Source organism: Pseudopipra pipra, chromosome 3, assembly GCF_036250125.1.
Source record: "Pseudopipra pipra isolate bDixPip1 chromosome 3, bDixPip1.hap1, whole genome shotgun sequence".
In the NCBI taxonomy this organism is placed as follows: domain Eukaryota; kingdom Metazoa; phylum Chordata; class Aves; order Passeriformes; family Pipridae; genus Pseudopipra; species Pseudopipra pipra.
The window spans coordinates 57,499,664-57,517,145 of NC_087551.1; the positions used below are offsets into that span (position 1 = coordinate 57,499,664).

The following is a 17,482-nucleotide window of genomic DNA, read 5'->3' on the forward strand; positions in this document are numbered from 1 at the left end:
GCCCAGGAGTGCACCTCCTTATGCCCAGGTCCCTCAACAGTACCAAGAGCTCTTCCTGAGAGAACACTGACTTACAGCAAGTTATCACCTCTTCAAAGCACTTGGCTACATCATCTGAACCAGGGAGCACTCTGGTAACATGCTGAATGGTAGTACTGAACAGAATGCTTCCTTCAGGGGGTCGGTGTCCCATCCTCAACTGTGCTCTCTCTCATCAATACAAAAATAACAAATCCAATCCTTAAATAATTTATTTCTTTATATCAGAGAATGTTTTTCAATTATACATTTAAGTTTGTAACCTTCAACACAAGAGTAAATATATATATAAAAAAATCCTAGTTGTGCAAATTTCAAATTGCATTGTTTCAAATAATATAAATATTGTAATAAAACATACGTTCACATTAAGGTTCACAAAATATATAAAATTTAACAGAAACAAGTAATGAATTACTTAATCTTTTTCTTTTTAAAAACTGTTTAATAACTAGAAAAAGATTCTAAACTTGAGAAGCAAGTTAGAAGAGGTATCACCTCCAAAATCATAGCAGCAAAATAGATGCTGAAAACTTACAAGATGTGAAGCAGAAGAGAGAAGCAGTTACCAGACACAGTGGTAAAGGTGAGGTTGCTAGAGAAAGTAATGCAGATTGAGAAGTGGAAGCACAAACTCCAGAAGTAAAATCTCAACCCTAAAGAACTCTGTTACTGAGCTCCAAGCTGTTTGCATGACAGAATCACATTAGGGATGACAGAAAGTGTGACAGAAACAGGGAGGGAGGGTATGAACAGCACACACATACTCCTTAAAGTTGAAATGCAAGAGAGAGAAGAGTCACCCCTGTTTCAGAACTAAAGCTGAAGACAAAGGGCTTTGGGGGTTTTTTTGTCCATTTGAGGTAATTCCTTCCATATGAGTGGGCAATGGCAGGATGCATTTTTCCCATCACATGCATTTCTTCTGTAATCACCTGTATTTCCACCTGTCTTGGGATTTGGGAAAGGATCTAAATGCTGGTTTGGTTAAGCATGTTGAAGGAGCAAATCAATGCTGGTCTTGTTTCAGGCTGCAGTTTGCTGAGGGCTCTGCAAACAGAAACAGTCGTCGTGAACTCCCTAAATACCTGTGGGAGCTCCCACCTCGGCAAGCTCTGTAAGAACACCAGCAAAGACATGGACAAAGTTTCTTCAGACATCAACCGGAAGATGGATCAGTCTGTCCTGGGGAATCCTGTCCAGGAAGGACTTGCCTCTGACTGATGTATGCAGACATAAGGAGCTCTTGCATCTCCGACAGCAGACACAGCCCCTCACTTGGGAGAAGGGGAGGTATTGAGAAAGAGACAGAACTGGGAAGTTCTTTGGATTCAAAATGCTTCACACTTCCTCCTGGGAAGTCTAAGAATTAAATATGGCATTGTAGGAACTTAGTCATGAATGAGAGCTCTGTGTAGAAGGCAACGTGACCTTCTCAGCAGTCCTTGTATGCAGTGTTTAGAGGAAGTAGACATTTATTCCCATTCTTGGAAATAAACATGAACCAAGCAGACAGCTTATATTTCCCCCCACTCTCCCATTCCCAGGACTGTTACGTGTTTTGGACATAGCACCATTTCAGTGAAGGAAGTAGCTGGTATTGCTTTCTTGTTCCTTACCAGCTCCTCCTCTAGCCATAGATCTGTTTGAACTGGTAGCATTCATTGCAGTAGCCGTTGCACTTAGCATTACCATAGTGATCACAGGCAGGGGCTCGGCAGCGCTGCTTTGGGGGCTCCTGTGCTGCTGGGTCCCTGGTACTTCCCGATGGTGGGAGCTGACTAAGTCGCCGGCACTCCGGGCACAAGTCATCACTTCTGCAGGTCAGGTTGTTTCTACATGAAGCCACAGCACATTGTCTCTTCTGGCTACTCAGTGCTGCTCTCTGCACATCTCTATGCTGCCCTGTTCTCTTGAAAAATATTAAAATACATTGTCAGTTGCTGTACTGGCAGTACAAATGGCTTTTCATTTACTTTCAACTCTACTCATGGTTTGTATAGGTAACCACTTGAGTGTTGTTTGCAAGCACATGCTGCTTCTGCAAAGTGTAATACCAAGAGCCAAGTTCAGTTTTACCAAAGAAAATCACAAATTCTGTCACTTCTTAGGAACAAATGGGTTTTTGTTTTTGGTAACTCTCAATTCCAAAAGGACCAAAACAAACCAAATTGAAAAAACCTCTCTGGAACAAAGACAATCTGTAATAAGCTCAATCAAAAAAGCAACTCGAAGTGAGCCTAAACTCCTTGATGAAGTTGTATACCTCTAAGGGTAAGAATGAAAATCCATCCCCAATCAGCAAAACAAACCAACTGTTGGTCCAATTGCTTCCACTGAAATGGGATTTGCTCAGCTAGCAAAATCCCAGATGAGGTAAAACTGAGCACAGCCAAGACAACCCGAAACTGAGAATGACTTTTCAGGAGTGCTGCTCAGTTGCAGCAGAAAAAAAATCATGAGATGCTATACACTTGTCTTTCCATGATACTTAGGATGCAGTCATTTGAAGATTTTCTAGTATGCATCCTGAGTTGTTCGCACAAGAGACAAATATGCAGCGCTAAACAAGAGGAAGATTTTGAGAAGTTCACACTTACTTCTGGCTGTCTCACCAGCTGTTCTTCTGTCCTTCTGGCCTCCTGAAATCGCTGGTTCTGGGCTATAATGAAGCAGTTCTGGCAGTACCCCTCAAGCATCGTGCTGCCCAGGGTGCCACAGTCCCTCCGCTGGCAGGACACAGTGTTACGGAAGCCAGCAGTGGAGGTCCCCGTCTGACCCCCTGCCGAAGACTTCCTCTGAGATCTCCTCTGGTGGCGTAGCAAAGCGCTATCTGTAATGCAAAGTACAGACAGGAGGAGTTTGAATGTGCCCAATCGATCTGGTGACCCAAAGCAACTATAAAAATCTCCGCAGTCTAAAAAATAAAAACAAATTAAAAAAATCTACTAGCCTCAACATGGGTTTTTAGATAATTGTTAGACCTACCAATTGGTATACCTTCCTTCATGTTACCTAAATAAGGGAGCTAACACAGCCTGATTTTCATATCAGTTGTTGAAACAGATGATTTGGGAAAAACTTGCCCTAAGTGGGAAATCTAGATCCCTTTAATTTCACCTTTGATTTCAGCATGTCATCTGTGACCTGCCCTGACACTTCCCTTTTGGCTTCTCCCATTTCAGTCACATTGGATAATTGAAGTGCAGTGGTACAGACCTTAATGGGAAAAAGTGCATTATACTTTTTAGTCTCATGAAGAAATCTTATATATTCCACAATCAGAAGGAAAAAAAATTTCATTGTGAGCAATGCTGGAAAATAAGCTATTGCAAGCCAGCACAGAAGTTCCCTATTCTGAAAGCATGTGGAAAGCTCAGTGTTGTGAAAGATGTCCCCGCCAGTTGCAGAGCGGTTGAATTAGATGATCTTTAAAGGTCCCTTACAACCCAACCTATTCTATGTTTCTATGTTTATATTGGCACACTTATCAGCAATGAAATAGCCTGAAGAGATAAGGAATTCTCTCTTAACATGTGCATTTCACCTTCTATACCTAAGGGCGCTTTACCAGTGTAACAGGGCACTAGCATGAAAGATGAAGATTTCATGCTGTGATTTATTCACAGACTATTACCTTTTTGGTGGTCAGCCTTTAAACACACATGTGCATGCACACACATGATATTACTAAGAAAGATTGCAAGGTATATTATAGCATTATTATATTATACACTTCTAAGTTACTCCAAAATAGAAGCACATTATCCACAGTCAACTTCTACTTGCTCTGCTTATCAAAGCAACTACAGTGATTACTCCAGAGCATTAAACTGTTACATGCAGAACAGATAGAGATCTTCAAATTCTTTGCAAGCTTTTTAAACTCCCTGCTAACGTAACTGGTTTTGAGTACCATCAATACAACAGCATTTCCCTCACTGACCCCTACAACTTGTCTAGCTGTGAAGAAAATTCATACTAAATCATGATTGCAGTGGATGGTGGGGAGTTATCAAAACCCACCCACTCTTGAGTTAGTTCTGCTTCCATTTAAGCTGAAAGAAAGTTTTAGAAGAGATTTCACAGATTTGCCACACTGTTGCCAGGCACCCCTTTATGCGTGTACTGGTTTTGGTTGGGGTAGTTAATTTTCTTCACAGTGGCTCGTATGGGGCTGTGTTTTGGATTTGTGCTGAACACAGTGTTGATAATATAGAGATGTGTTTGTAATTGCTGAGCAGTGCTCACATAAAGCCAAGGCCTTTTCTGCTTTTCATACTGCCATGCTGGCAAGCAAGTAGGGGGTGCACGGGAGGTTGGGAGGAGACACAGCCTGAACACCTGCCGGCCCATGGAAAACATGGAATTAATTCTTTGTTATGCTTTGCTTTGTGTGCGTGGCTTTTGCTTTCTCTATTAAACTGTCTTTATCTCAACCCGCCAGTTCTCCAGGTTCTACCCTTTTGATTCTCTCCCCAGTCCTGCCGGTGAGGGAGTGAGTGAGCGGTTGCGTGGGGCTTGGTTGCTAGCTGGGATTAAACCACTACCATGGGATAACAATGGCCAGAAAAACACCTACTCCTCACACTGCTGCTCCTGCTCCACACTGCTTTCCCCTGCCCTTTTAGCACCCAGTCCACTCAGAGCTTCACAGTTCAAGGAGGCTGATCTGCAGCCAAAGTGTGCCAAAGCTCACTCCATGACCACTTACCATGGTTTTCTCTGTACTCAAAGAAACACAGTGTACAAAAGCCCTCATTTTGTGATGTCCCAAAAAACTTGCAACCAGGTTTCCTACAGAGGTTACCTCCTCTGTTCTCCCCAGGAGGCAGCACTGGCGGCAGGGGCTCCTCACCACGGCTGTTGGGAGCCTGATGGCAGGAGTACTGGTGAAGGATCTGCGAGATCTGGGATGGGTCAGACGTTGATCTCTGGTGGCAGGTGGGCAGGAAAGCGGGGCTGCCATTTGAGGATTGCTCTGTAGACCTTTTGAAGCAAGTGCTGCATATGCCATTGAAGGTCCTGTTGGCCTTTTGACGGCACATTTTGCATGTGGCATAGTCCAAATGTCTCTGGTCATCCAAGTTGTTGCAAGGACCAAGTTGTCTGGAGTTGTAGCAGCGTTCGCACAGCCCATTGTGTTGCACATTCTGCGTAAAGGGACAGTCTGGTGTCCTGCACTTCATGGCCGTGGTTTCGCTGTATAGGAAAAGGCTTGGAGCTGTCGGAGGTGCAGAGCGAGGCTCTGTTACAGGCCCTTCAGACGGCCATCCTCCAGGTTCACAAATATCCCTGCGGGAGGAGCCCGACCCAGCTGCCTTCATTTTCTCAGGTGCTGCTTTGAAGGTCTGCTTTCTTCCTTTGGACCTCTGCTCAAAACATTCATGGCAGTAGGGCTGGGTGTTCACAGACATGTAAAAAGGGCAATTCAGCGTTTCACATTTCATCTGTAAGAGGGAGAGCTGGGAAAGGGACAACTCTTGTTTGTTCCTGGAACAGGCCTCTCTTCTAGCAGGTTCCGCATTCTCCTGCCACTTCTTGTACTCATGCTGTACCAGTTGAAAGTAATCTTCCACGAGGTTTATTTCTTTGGGTAGGTTGCCTTCATCTAACCTGACAGCCAAAAAAAGGAATCTTGCATCAGTGGTTGAAAAGAGCAATTGGTGGGGGTGAAGGCAAATACAAGCAATGTGGGAAGGAAATGCAGATTTAATGCACATCCATTTTACTCAGATAGAAGATCTGGGCTATTACACTGTTGCTGTAAATGGAAATAGTTTTAAAAGCAAGTGTTCAGTGATGGAGACTTTCACATTTAAAGAAATGTTTGGACACAATCCTAAGCAGAAGTATTCGTAAAAGGATTTTCTAGGTGAGAGTTTTCTGTCTAAGAGCTACTTGCACAAAGAGTATGGGTAATCTCTTACAAGTGAAAAGTCCCCCAAATCCTGAGTATCTCTGAGGACCAGCTCAGCTGAGCAGAGGTTAGCGTAGAAAACCCCTTTCTTCACCAGCCCACACTAAGAACAAGCCTTTGTTCTGCAGTGGGGTCAGCAGTGGGGTCAGCATTTCATGACAGTTTATCATGAAATCTGCTTCTGGTTCTGCCCTACTGGATCTGTATCTACCAGCGGAATTCTTCAAACAAACTATGGGGCTTCAGTGTGGTGCATGCAATGCTAGCATTCATCAAAGCAACCCAACTTTGCCTCTAAATACAGGGAAAACCCCACACTGGAGATTCACCATGCCACAGTTGGGAGGAGGAGGAGCTAAGGTCACTTAGTAATACTCCAGAACACATCTGTGCAGTGGGACTAGGGAAGCTTTTGTGCTACTCTATGTGTGCATATATTCTTTGGGTAGAAGGGCTTCAATTTTCAAGGTTCCTAGAACAGAACCAGCCAACAGTATTAAGATACCTCCCTGTGTGGTAATGAAAGCAAAGACAGAGGATATAGGGAGTCACTTCCCTCCAACACTCATGAGGGGATGGGCTGGACCCTGCTGTCAGTGTCCACTAAATATGAGAAGCTGATGGGTCCTGCCATCTGCTCCCTGCATGGTTCTGATGCTCAACCATCAGGGGGATGAGCACAGATGCCAGTTCCTCCACTGGCCACTGCTTCCTGCCTACTGCCACAAAGAGCAGCCCAGGGTGGGGAGGCATCTGTGCTAAGAACATAGTGCTGAGTACTTTCCCTAGGGCAGCCAAAATTACACCAATTGCTCATTATGCAATGTGCCCTTACATAAAGCACAAGAGTTTGGCCTAACTAGTTCCTGTGTTTAACTATGTGTAATCAAGAAGTCACTGAAACTAATCAAATGGATTTTTTCTTCAAAAATACTAGTTTCAGTCTGCTAAATCTGAACACATTTTTGCCTTTAAATTTGAGACTGGTCTCAGCTCATATAACTTTAAAACATGTCAACAATAATGCCAGTGTTTCATATTTCAGAAAGTAAACATGTGGGCTACTGTGACCAAAACAACACACTGGGCTGCCTAGTTTCTCCCACCTCTGTAAACAAGATAACTTTGAGGAAACAGGAATGACACTCACTTTGCAGCATTAATTAGATGAGTTGTACCATGATCCCAGCCTTGCACTGGAATTTCTATCACTATCAAGTAGACTTTTAGCAGCTGCTCTTTCTCCCTCTCTTCTGCATCTGTCAGAAAGTGCACACTTAAATCCTCAAATCTGCCTTGTTCATTGGTGACCAGAGGCACAGCCCGGATTTCTGTGGGGAAACAAGATGGATTAAGATACATATATAGATATAGATATCTATTACCAGTTAGGAGTAACCACAAGATGCAACATGGAGACAAGACGCACAATGGAGATGACACCACTGCTGACAAATTTTTGAGAGAGAGGAGAACAGCTGACCAGAGCAATTAGTTTCTATACAGTATCGCTGGGGGAAGTCGCAAACTCAGCCCCATCCCACAGTAGTTTTAATGTCGCCATAGCAATTTTCTTCTCCATGTGAGCAATATTGCAGATCTTAGTTTGTTATACCTTCCATGGGATGATGCTGTAACCTGAACCAAGAGAACTGCTATCCACTCAGAAGAGATGCTTTAAAAAAGGCAAAGCATATATTTAATTATCCCTGCCAGGCAGTGGTACAGTGCTGTGACATTGCATCCTTTGAAGCTTCTTCTCTTATGATGTGGTGTGGAAAGAAGGCCAGAACACAATGAAGCAGAGGCCACCCTTTGACTAATTCCAGCCTGCAGGCAGATGAATTGTACTCTACTTTCAACTAGAAGTTTGTAGGCAACCTTTAGTTTCTATTCAGATTTACAGACAAAGCTGTTCCTGCTCACATTTTAAGAATATATTTCAAAGGAATCTTTTACATGTAACTTTAAAAAATCAAATCTAAACCAGATCACATTTTAAATGTTTTATCAGCACATTGAAGAAGGGATATAAATACCAAAACAAGGTACCTGGCCCGCTGTCCTTCAGAGTCACCAGTGGTGTAAAATGCATGTTGTCATAGCCCAGCACAATTGGGTATCTGTAGCATTCTTCAGGTGGCCAAAGGAGAGGCAAGTAAACACCACCAACATTCAGAGGAGCAAAACTGGAGCCTGACTCTAAACTTCTCACCACTTTATCTGCATCAGGAAGAAAACACGAATAAACACAAATAAATATGTGCTACAGGCAAGAGAAAAGATATTCTTGGTGTTTTAGAAAAATTCCTGAAAACTTCCTGTTCTGAAATGCATCTACCTGAAAACAATTATTTAGTAAGATTACTAACACAGCACAGAGTAACATGGTGAGACGACTGGAGAGGCAACTCACCTGCAAGAACAATGACTGGCCTTCTGAGGATGTTAGCAAGGATGAAGATATGGATTTCTTCCAGTGCATTATATGGAAGCCTGTTTTGAGCCCCAGATATTTCTGGGGAGGTCATTTCAATGAGGTATTCCCACTCCTCCTCCCAGTTCTGAGGAAAGAAACAGCCATCAGCAATGGTTCGAAGACATGGAGGTCGGGAACCAGCTGCAGCACGATAATGCTCAAATAATCACATTTTCCCATTTCCTCCAAAGGAAGACTATTTCTGCTCTCCACTAATGGCAGAATCCATGAAGTCAAAAAGCAAACAAAATCAGCAAGGCAATGCTGGCGAGCACTCAGAAAACAGCACCATTCCCTCAGGCCGCCTTACCCGGGTGTCATAGTGGAGTCCTGTTTCTACAAACTCCTGGGATTTAATAGCCTCCCGCTGCCAGCGGAGCTTGAAGTTCCGTGTGTCAATCTCCCTGAGAGCGCTAAACAAGGTTTTTCTTAAGACAAGGTCGATATCTTCAATACCCCACATGTACTGTGATGCAGCATGCATGAGGCAATTTCCATCACCTGCAAAAAAAGAGTCCATTAGCCTTAAATGTCTACTTAAATAAAACCCCACAAGTGCATGAGATGTAGAGTCACACTGCACATATGCATATTCCCTGTGCACTTCCCTCTAAGCCTCAGACAGAAGGGTTTTAACAAGGAGACCACAGTTGTGATATCTACTCAGAGACAGAAAGGAAAAAAGTCCCCTCTCTATTGGTGTTGTCCCTGCAGCAGTCAATGTTAAGCTGTCATTGAGCAATGCCCCTTACCTATCTTACTTAACTTTGACTGATATCATGAACTAAATTTTGGAGTCAACTACAAATGCCAAACAGTTGAAATAGCTTTTAAACACAACAAAGTCATCTTAAAATTACAAAAAATACGTAAATCTCCCTCATCAGTGTTTATACAAATATACACCCAATGGCACAGGGTTGAGATAACGGAAACCACTAAGAAAATATAGTAATGCTAAGCCTCACATCCCCTGATGAGCACTGCTTGGCATTTGGCTCTGATTGATGGAGGAATTGTAATAAAAAAGAGAAAGAAAGAAAAGAGCAGGTGATTATGTAAAGTAATCATAGGAACACCTCTTGCCTTCCTCTCAGAAATTATAGTATGCTGGGATGTTACACATATTATTTAGAGGGCTGTTATTTTAAAACACAAAATTAAAACTAAATAAATGAAAAAGAATTATTTGATTTTCATTTATACAATCTCCTTGCATTGGAATAAAGTCCTCTTTAAAAGTAGGAAGGAAAGTGCTGTTCTGCAATTTCAGAGGGGAAGAAACTGAGAATCAGAGGAGGTAACTAACTCAATTAAAAGGTGGTACAAGATATGCCTATGGCTGGGTTTCAAATTCTATCTCTAGCCATCTTCAAAAGGGAAAGTCTCCCCTAAAAGGGAGACATCAAGAATCATTACTGTCATATCCTCAGACTCAAAACTAGGTCTGATGTCTACTACAGTGGTAAATAGATTCACCCAATGCTAAGCAATCACAGCAATCTTCTTGGAATAGAGGACATCAACCCCAGTAAAGCTACTGGATTTTTCCCGAGCGGGGAAAAAAACCCCCACACTCAAAGAACTCCCACAAAAGAATTAAACCCAGTTTGCCACAGACAATATGAGTTCAATTACACCATTTGCAAACACTTTTGTTACTTTTTCTGTGAAACTCAGAGAAAAACCTAAAACAGACCCCAGATCCTGAAATCTACTCAATATTTCTTAAATTGTTATGGGATTGGTGCATATCAGGTTCCTGCACCTGCAGTTGCTTTCTGGTTTTTGAATGCTTTCTTGCAAAGCTTACTTCAATCTGCAGGCTGCTTACTTGAGCTCAAAAATCGGGGAACAATGTATAAGACAGAAAAGTTGACTGGGTTTCCTTCTGACCAAAAAAGATGACATATTAATCCCATTAAAATTTTCCCTTTGCAAAATCTAGAGCAAAGATAAGATTAACTTTTTTCTCTCTCTGAGACCTCGCTTTCAGTTCTTTATTGAGAAGCACTGCCCAAAATTCCTTACACAGCACTTGGAATTCCCCAACACCGTTTGACTAACAATTGAGCAACAGTTGTACTTTTTGTTCTGCTGCGTGCAGAGCTGCGTAGCGAAGCCTCCCTCGGACTTTCCCAGGGGGTGTGGCTGGGTAAGCTGGAATGAATGCCAATTCATTATACAAGTGAAATCACTACAGCCAATAGATGCTGGAATTTTTAAATTAAAAAAAAAAAAAGAAAGAAAAAACCCAAACGGTTTCGATTTTTATACCTCCTACTGGTCTCCTTCTATCCTCACTTCAGATGCCTGCAAAGAAATGTGTGGTGATTCAAAAGGGCTTTTTTAATTAAAAAACCCCACCACTCCACAGACTCACAAACATATTAGGTAAAATATAGATCAAAAGATCCTGTAGGAGATACTTTCTCTGTTTTCAACAACTACAACCTTCAGCAGAAAAAAACCCAGAATTTTCTGAAGAAAGCCCACTGTTGATTGAATAATATATTCCTCCCACATCTATGGGTTAAGCAGCTAAATGCTTAAAAAAGTACTCTTCATGCCAGATCAGAGAAAAAAAATGTTATTTTCTGGGATAATACAGGTCTTCTCCAAGCTTCTGCCCTTCTTTCAGAGATCCTCCCCTTCAGTCCAATCTACCTTCCTTCTCATGCAAAGGTCCTTCAATGCGACTACTTTGCATAAACCACAGGTTCCCAATGCCATTCCTTCCACTCATGCAATTAATGACCCTGAAACGCTGAACTGAAGCCAAGCTTATAGTCTGCACAGGGTATGGGGAGACCACAAATCGAGTCCTTCCTTTGCCTTCCCTCAACCTGCCCTAGTACTTCAGCATCTTGTATACTGGTACTCCTGCTCATGGGTGAGATCCAAGTCCACACTGTCCCATGTGTAACACTGGCCGACTGTCATAAGACAAAGAAAGAGGTCAGTGTTACTGAATATAATGTTGTTAGCAAGGGTCTGTCCAGGCAGTGTTAACCCCTGCAGGATTTGTATTGACAGAAGATGAGGGATTCTAAAGCCGTTACTCTTTTCCCTGGGCAAAAGTTGCACATATTGTCCATTTTCCTAGTAAATCTCTTAGAGTGTACCTCCTGAGGTGAAGTTTTGAAGATGCAACACTTGGAGTGATGTTACTGTCCCAGTACCTGTAAAGCGCTGCCTGCAACTCCAGTCCTTCCAGAAGTTTGAGATTCCATGACCTCTGTGCACAACCTTAATTACAGTCATGAGAATCTTACACCAGTGCAGAGGCCACCAGAAGGTCAGTGGTTCTACAGCAGTTACAGAGGTGTACATCAGGATCAGACTCTTCTAGGTCGGACAGTGACATTTAGTAAGTGGGTCTATTTTTATGGCTTCTGTGCAACACAACTATGTACAATCAGACTGAAAAATATGGCAGAATATGGGATGGGAACAATGTGGACTAGGAAGATAAGGGCAATGTATATATAAGCTGATATGAAAAGAAGCATTCACAGAACACAACACGGACTTCAACAAGGCTGCAGGTCCACCCCACCCACTGTTTCTATAACTGCTGCAATCTGTTCCTTGAGCAAAAAATATGTATTTTCCATCTTCTTGAAGTCCTCACTGTCTCACTCTATCCTTCCTGGTTTAGGGCAACCTGTGCTGTAAGGAATCCTGAGTCCAAGTTTGCAGCTGAGTGACCATAAGTCATAGCATTACCAAATCTTTCCTCCACTGAATGTGAAATTCCCAGTGACTCTTACAGTCATGTGCCAAAATTCCTGCTCAAGACAGTGGACAAATGTAACCTGTTCAGGAAATCTTTGCACTCCTGCTGTACCTTTTCACTTATATCACTTGATGCAATACACACACAGCAATCCAAAAGCCAAGTCCTAAAATCAGCACTGACTGTTGAAAGAAAAGGGCACTGCAAACTTTGTCTTGCACAAGGATGGCTGTCAGTCACACACATGAGAGGTACCAGTGAGCCTTGACGGAAGGTGAGAGCTGGCAAACCCCAACAGGTAGCTGAGGATGAGGGAGTTGGGCAGGTGCAGGGTACTGACCTCAGGGACAGCAGTGTCAGGTTCCCAGAGGCTCCCTATTCAGAACACTCCTGCTGGCACTGTTGTTAAAGCTGGATCAGCAAGCAAACCTTGCCTGACAGTTAGAACAGCAGGGCTTATGGAGGGATATTAGCTTTTGCTATATATACATAGGAATGCAACTCTGTCACTCAAAGCATCTGAAGTCTCCTCTTGCCTGGCATTAAAGGACATTCAGCACTTCCGACAGGGCAGCCAACACATACCAGTCAGATTCATGGAAAGGTAATGGGTTGCAAGTCAAGTTTCTCTACCTTACTTAACTCTGAAGTGCCATAGGTTACTGACATTGTCAAAATATCTGTGAGATTTCCATGCTATTCACAACACCGTGGTATGGGCAGGGGTCTGCTACAGCCTCAGGACCGTACATCATGTGGAAAGAATTTTAGTTTACAAAACTAAGATTAAACGGCCCCACATTTTTAAAATTGTGTGCTTTTGTTTCAGTAACGTGGACACAGATGCTATTAATGCTACATTCATCTTACCCATTTTACTGTGATTGCAAAGACCTGCTCCTAACTTACCATTAGTCTTCAGAGGAACAAGTCTCCGAACTTCCATGCACCAGTTGAGCTTCCTCTGGCGCTCCAGTGAAGTTTGGGTAGCCTGGTCAGTCAGGGACTTCTGAAGCGTTTCCCGAAACTGAGGACAAAATTGGCACATTCTGAACATTTCTATGGTGTATTTGTGCATAGTCCTGAAGTGGTGAATTATTCCACTGGGAGGTTTGACTAGATCCTCAGGTGTCCTCTCTCTGATCTTCATAGCCTTCAGCATATTGCTCTGATACAAAGCTTGAGGAAGGATGTGTTGGCCAGCCATGTTTCTAGAAGACATCTGAAATGAAAAAGGATCCTTTTATTGGCACGTTAGTGTATAACAGTGCTATTACTTCTGCAAAGACTGAGATGGCACTTTCAAAGGCTGCAGTTTTGCCTAAAACAAGAACAGAGTGGATGCAGTCCATCTGAGCCTTTTATGGTTTTTAAAACTCATATTCACTAACTTTTCTGCATTACTCAGATATAGACACTGACCAGTTTATCCCACTCAGTTACTGCCATAATTTACTGAGATATTAAAGACAATTCATTCATAACTAAGGAAATTGCATCATCACAAAAAAAAGCATTTAAATCAAAGTAGGGATAAAAGAAGGCAAGATCAAGGGAAGGGAAAATTATCCTGGAAACTTGACTAATTGATAATTGCACAGTGTAATCCCATACAAACTTGCTGAGCTTTCAGCACGTTTCGAGCTCTTGTTTTGATAACACGCCAAAAAAAGCAGATAATGACCATTTCAGATTTTGTCAGCCCATACATTCTGAGAAGTGATGGTCAGTAGAGTACAGAAAAAGTCCAAAGAATTGCAAGCTGTGCTAGTTATCTGTCCCATACTTACAGTGGCCAAATACGGCAAATGAGGAATTTGTCACAGAGCAAGCACTCAAGGGCAGAGTTATGTTACTTTTCTTGAGGCTGTTTATATTTTGTGAGTGGTAGAGCTACTGCACTGAGGTGCTTGTGCTGTGTGTGGGGGTGCAGACTGTAGTGCCACTATTACTCAGTGATAAGTCAACACAGCTGAAAAAGCATTTCCACTTGGCTCAAAAACCCCAATATTTTTTCCACAGTAGGACATGAAAAATTTATTGCCCTGCATCCCTTTCTTCAGTATCTCTGGCCTTATGGGCTACAGCAGGAAGAACATAGAAAAAAGACCCCATAACCCTGAAACTGTCTACACTCTCTGAAATACTTATTCAGAGGACACTAACTTTGTAGCTAGCTAGAACCAAATGTAAGAACCACATCCCCCAAAACTCCCGTCCACTACAGTAACAACAACAACAATAACCTGTTTAAATATGGAGAGATTCTCCATGCTGTCCATGTACATTATTGCCCTGTTTAAAAACAAAGCCAAATTTGTATCAAGACAAATAAAAGTATGCATGGCTAACATGTTTAGAGAACAGCTGGTCACATTAGGAGAACCCACCACTGTGATTATGAACCTAGAGAAAAATATCAAGCCATAAGTGTATATTAAGATCTAGACATCAATAAAGGGAGACAAGAAGCAACTAAAAGTTGTTTATGCAACTATTAGGAAATTTTCTCATGGAGGTAGGAGTCTGGAGGGCTAGAGAGAGGAAGAAGGATATCAATCTGATGGACTAACTGGGAAGGCACTCCCGGGTCTTTTGAGGCAGAAGGCCCCTCTTGCACAGAAGAACTTTAGCACATCCTTCTCCACATGTAAACAGTTGCTCTCTCCTCTTCTCCCAGACACATCCATTGGCAACATCTACCTCCAACCACCCAGTCAAAGCACTGGAAAGGACCCTTCCTGGGTAAGAGGGGACCTCAAACTCCTGGTGCCAAGAGCTGACCTCTATAACCTCTCTGAAAACCAGCTGATGGAGAGATACAGTGGATGTCCTGTCAAGCCCTAAACAGAGGCAGGTGAAAACAGGTGATGCTACCAAGTCCTCTCTACTTCAGGGCAATGTCATTCACATAGCGTTTCCTCTGCATCTGTAAGAGCACTAGGGACAGGACTCAGCACTGTCACATCTTGCAACATGAGGAAAAGCTTTCCTTTAGGTAAAAAAGATGGCTTATTCTTATAATTCCCCAACCAGCATACAGCCTTAAAATGGAAACAACAAATTTTCTCATCCAGTCCTCTCACCAATATAGTTTTACACATGCTATTTATGTAATTCTGTATATAAATGTATGGATGATTCTAAAAACGAAAATATAAACAATCCCTTATTAATCAGTAAAATAAACACAGCTATACTTCGCCCGAGATGACCAAATTGCTTACTTCTGTAAGTAGAAACATCCAGTCAATGGGATTTTTTTACACAAATAAAGACCAATCACATGATTAAGCACTACCGGCATGGACCCTTGAAAGGGTTATTTCCAGCCTTAAGTAACAAAAAGTACTGAATTTACAGAAGCATTCACTGAAACTACATTATTCGATACCATGTTTTACAGGCATATTTTCCCCTCCCCACGTGGAAATTACTGTCTATGCTATTTACAGTCATTAACTGTCAGTCAAGGCAAAAGCCAAGCAACCCCTATGTTCCAAATCAATGTGATGAAAAAACAGAACTCAATAGCCATCTAAGCTAGAGATTTAAGAGTCAGAAAACTGAGCTACAGTTATATTAGTTTATAGTGTACTGTACTGCGTGCTATGCTACTTGAAACTTTTGACAAGTAATGAGTATGAACGCCCAGAAAAAAACAGCTGTAAATAATGATTAGAAACAGCATCCTTTCTGAACATATAATACTGAGGATGCTGGGCTCGGGAAAGCTGAATACTCTTCTGAGATCTGACAGTGGTTTCATAAAGTTATTTTTATTTTCTGTCCTTCATCTGAAAACAGGCAATAATAAAACTTCTCCGTAAAGTGCTAAGACTCAAAAAATAAACATGCTTAATACCTCCTCAGCGTCCATGGATTTCTCTGCTTAAGTCTTTGCTCGGTACAAAACAAAGCATAGTATTACTCTTCACCAGAAAAAGAGATAAGGACCGAGGCTGTTTTATATCCCACAGGACTGGTTACACACAGTAAGCATTCCGCGTTCTCAGTACCCTGACCTGCTGCTCTGCTGGAAGATGGGTATGCAAGGTGGAAAGGACGTAATATCGCCCGCCAGCTTGCCAGGGGAAGGAGCCCCAAGCTCCAGGACGGATTTCCCAGCTCGCGGCTGTGCCACCAGCGGCTCTCTCGCCCTACGAGGCCCCGCGGGGTCCGGGTGCCGCCGGGCCCGGGCCGGGCCGGTCAGCAGAGGGCACAGCGGCACCGCCCGGGCGGGGGCTCCGACGCTAACCGGGAACCGGCACACGGTCCCCCGGGTGCCAGCCGGGATACGGCCAAAGCCCGCCGCCAGAGCCGCCCGGTCACCCGCGGCGTCCTCCTGCAAACGGGACGGGGGCGATGGAGCCGGGACGGGGGCGATGGAGCCGGGACGGGGGCGATGGAGCCGGGTCGGGGCTCCGCCGTGCCCGGCCAGCCTCCCCTCCCGCGCCCAGAGCGGCGCTCACCTCTCCGCGGCGGGCTCCTCCTCCGGCCGATCCTGCCGGCGACTCCTGCTCAGCAGTGGGTCTGGGGCGGTGGTGGGACGCAGCCAGGCTCGGGATCCATCAACCCCCACCGCGCAGGGGCTCCTTCCTTCCCTTCTCTCCGCCCTCTCCCCGCCGGAGCTGCTGCTGCTGCTGCTGCTGCTGCTGTCGCCGCCGCTGCTGCGGAATGAAGGGCTGAGCCCAGCCTCTTGGGTTTTTTTTTCCCTTTCTGTTTAAGGGCCCGGGCGCAAAAAAAAAAAAAAAGGGAGAGAGAAAACACACAACACAAAAACCCCACCGGGGATTTCCACCGGCAGCAGGGCAGGGACTTTCCGGCGTGTGACAACCGCCGCCGCCGCCCCGCTCGCCGCCGCCAGGGGGCGCCGCCGCTGGGCAGCCCCGCCGCCTCTCCGCCCGCCGTGACGCACCCGCGGGCTTTCAGGGAGCCGGGATGTCATGTTTTCCTTCCTTATTCCTTTCCTTCCGGGCGGCGGGGGGGTTGCCTGTCCCGCCCTGTCCCGCAGGCCTCGCTCCGCTGCTGGGCCGGGCCGGGCCGGTGCCAAGTCGCTGGGTCCGGTGCCAAGTCGCTGGGTCCGGAACACCTCTGTGTCCCTGTGCCCCGCACCCTCTGAACGCCAGCATGAGAGGCGCCGGCTTCCCCGGGAGCCCTTGCCCCGTCCTCATCCACGCGGCCACGCGTGACAAGGTCCTGCTGGCTTCCTGCCCTTGCACACAGATCTCAGAGTGTAGGTGCCCAGGTGCAGGTACTCACACCCCTGCCGTCAGCATCCCAGCAGCACTGGAAGGCAGCCCCT

At 44.3% G+C, this 17,482-nt stretch overlaps 1 protein-coding gene across 3 annotated transcripts; it reads right to left on the reverse strand.

The window, feature by feature from the left end:
• Positions 1-233: 233 nt before the first annotated feature.
• TNFAIP3 (TNF alpha induced protein 3) lies at positions 234-16,784 on the reverse strand. Of its 3 annotated transcripts, none has more exons than XM_064649368.1 (9): positions 16,650-16,784; positions 13,087-13,399; positions 8,749-8,939; positions 8,376-8,523; positions 8,012-8,182; positions 7,110-7,290; positions 4,754-5,655; positions 2,640-2,872; positions 234-1,951 (listed from the first exon to the last, which is right to left on the reverse strand). In XM_064649368.1, exons 2-9 carry the CDS (start codon positions 13,397-13,399, stop codon positions 1,670-1,672), a joined length of 2,421 nt encoding a protein of 806 aa, XP_064505438.1. In that variant the 5' UTR covers positions 16,650-16,784; the 3' UTR covers positions 234-1,669. The 3 variants fall into 3 exon arrangements, with proteins under 3 accessions (XP_064505438.1, XP_064505439.1, XP_064505437.1); XM_064649369.1 differs by lacking the exon at positions 16,650-16,784 and adding an exon at positions 16,043-16,122 and having other exon boundaries at positions 4,850-5,655; XM_064649367.1 differs by lacking the exon at positions 16,650-16,784 and adding an exon at positions 16,043-16,122.
• Positions 16,785-17,482: the final 698 nt, after the last annotated feature.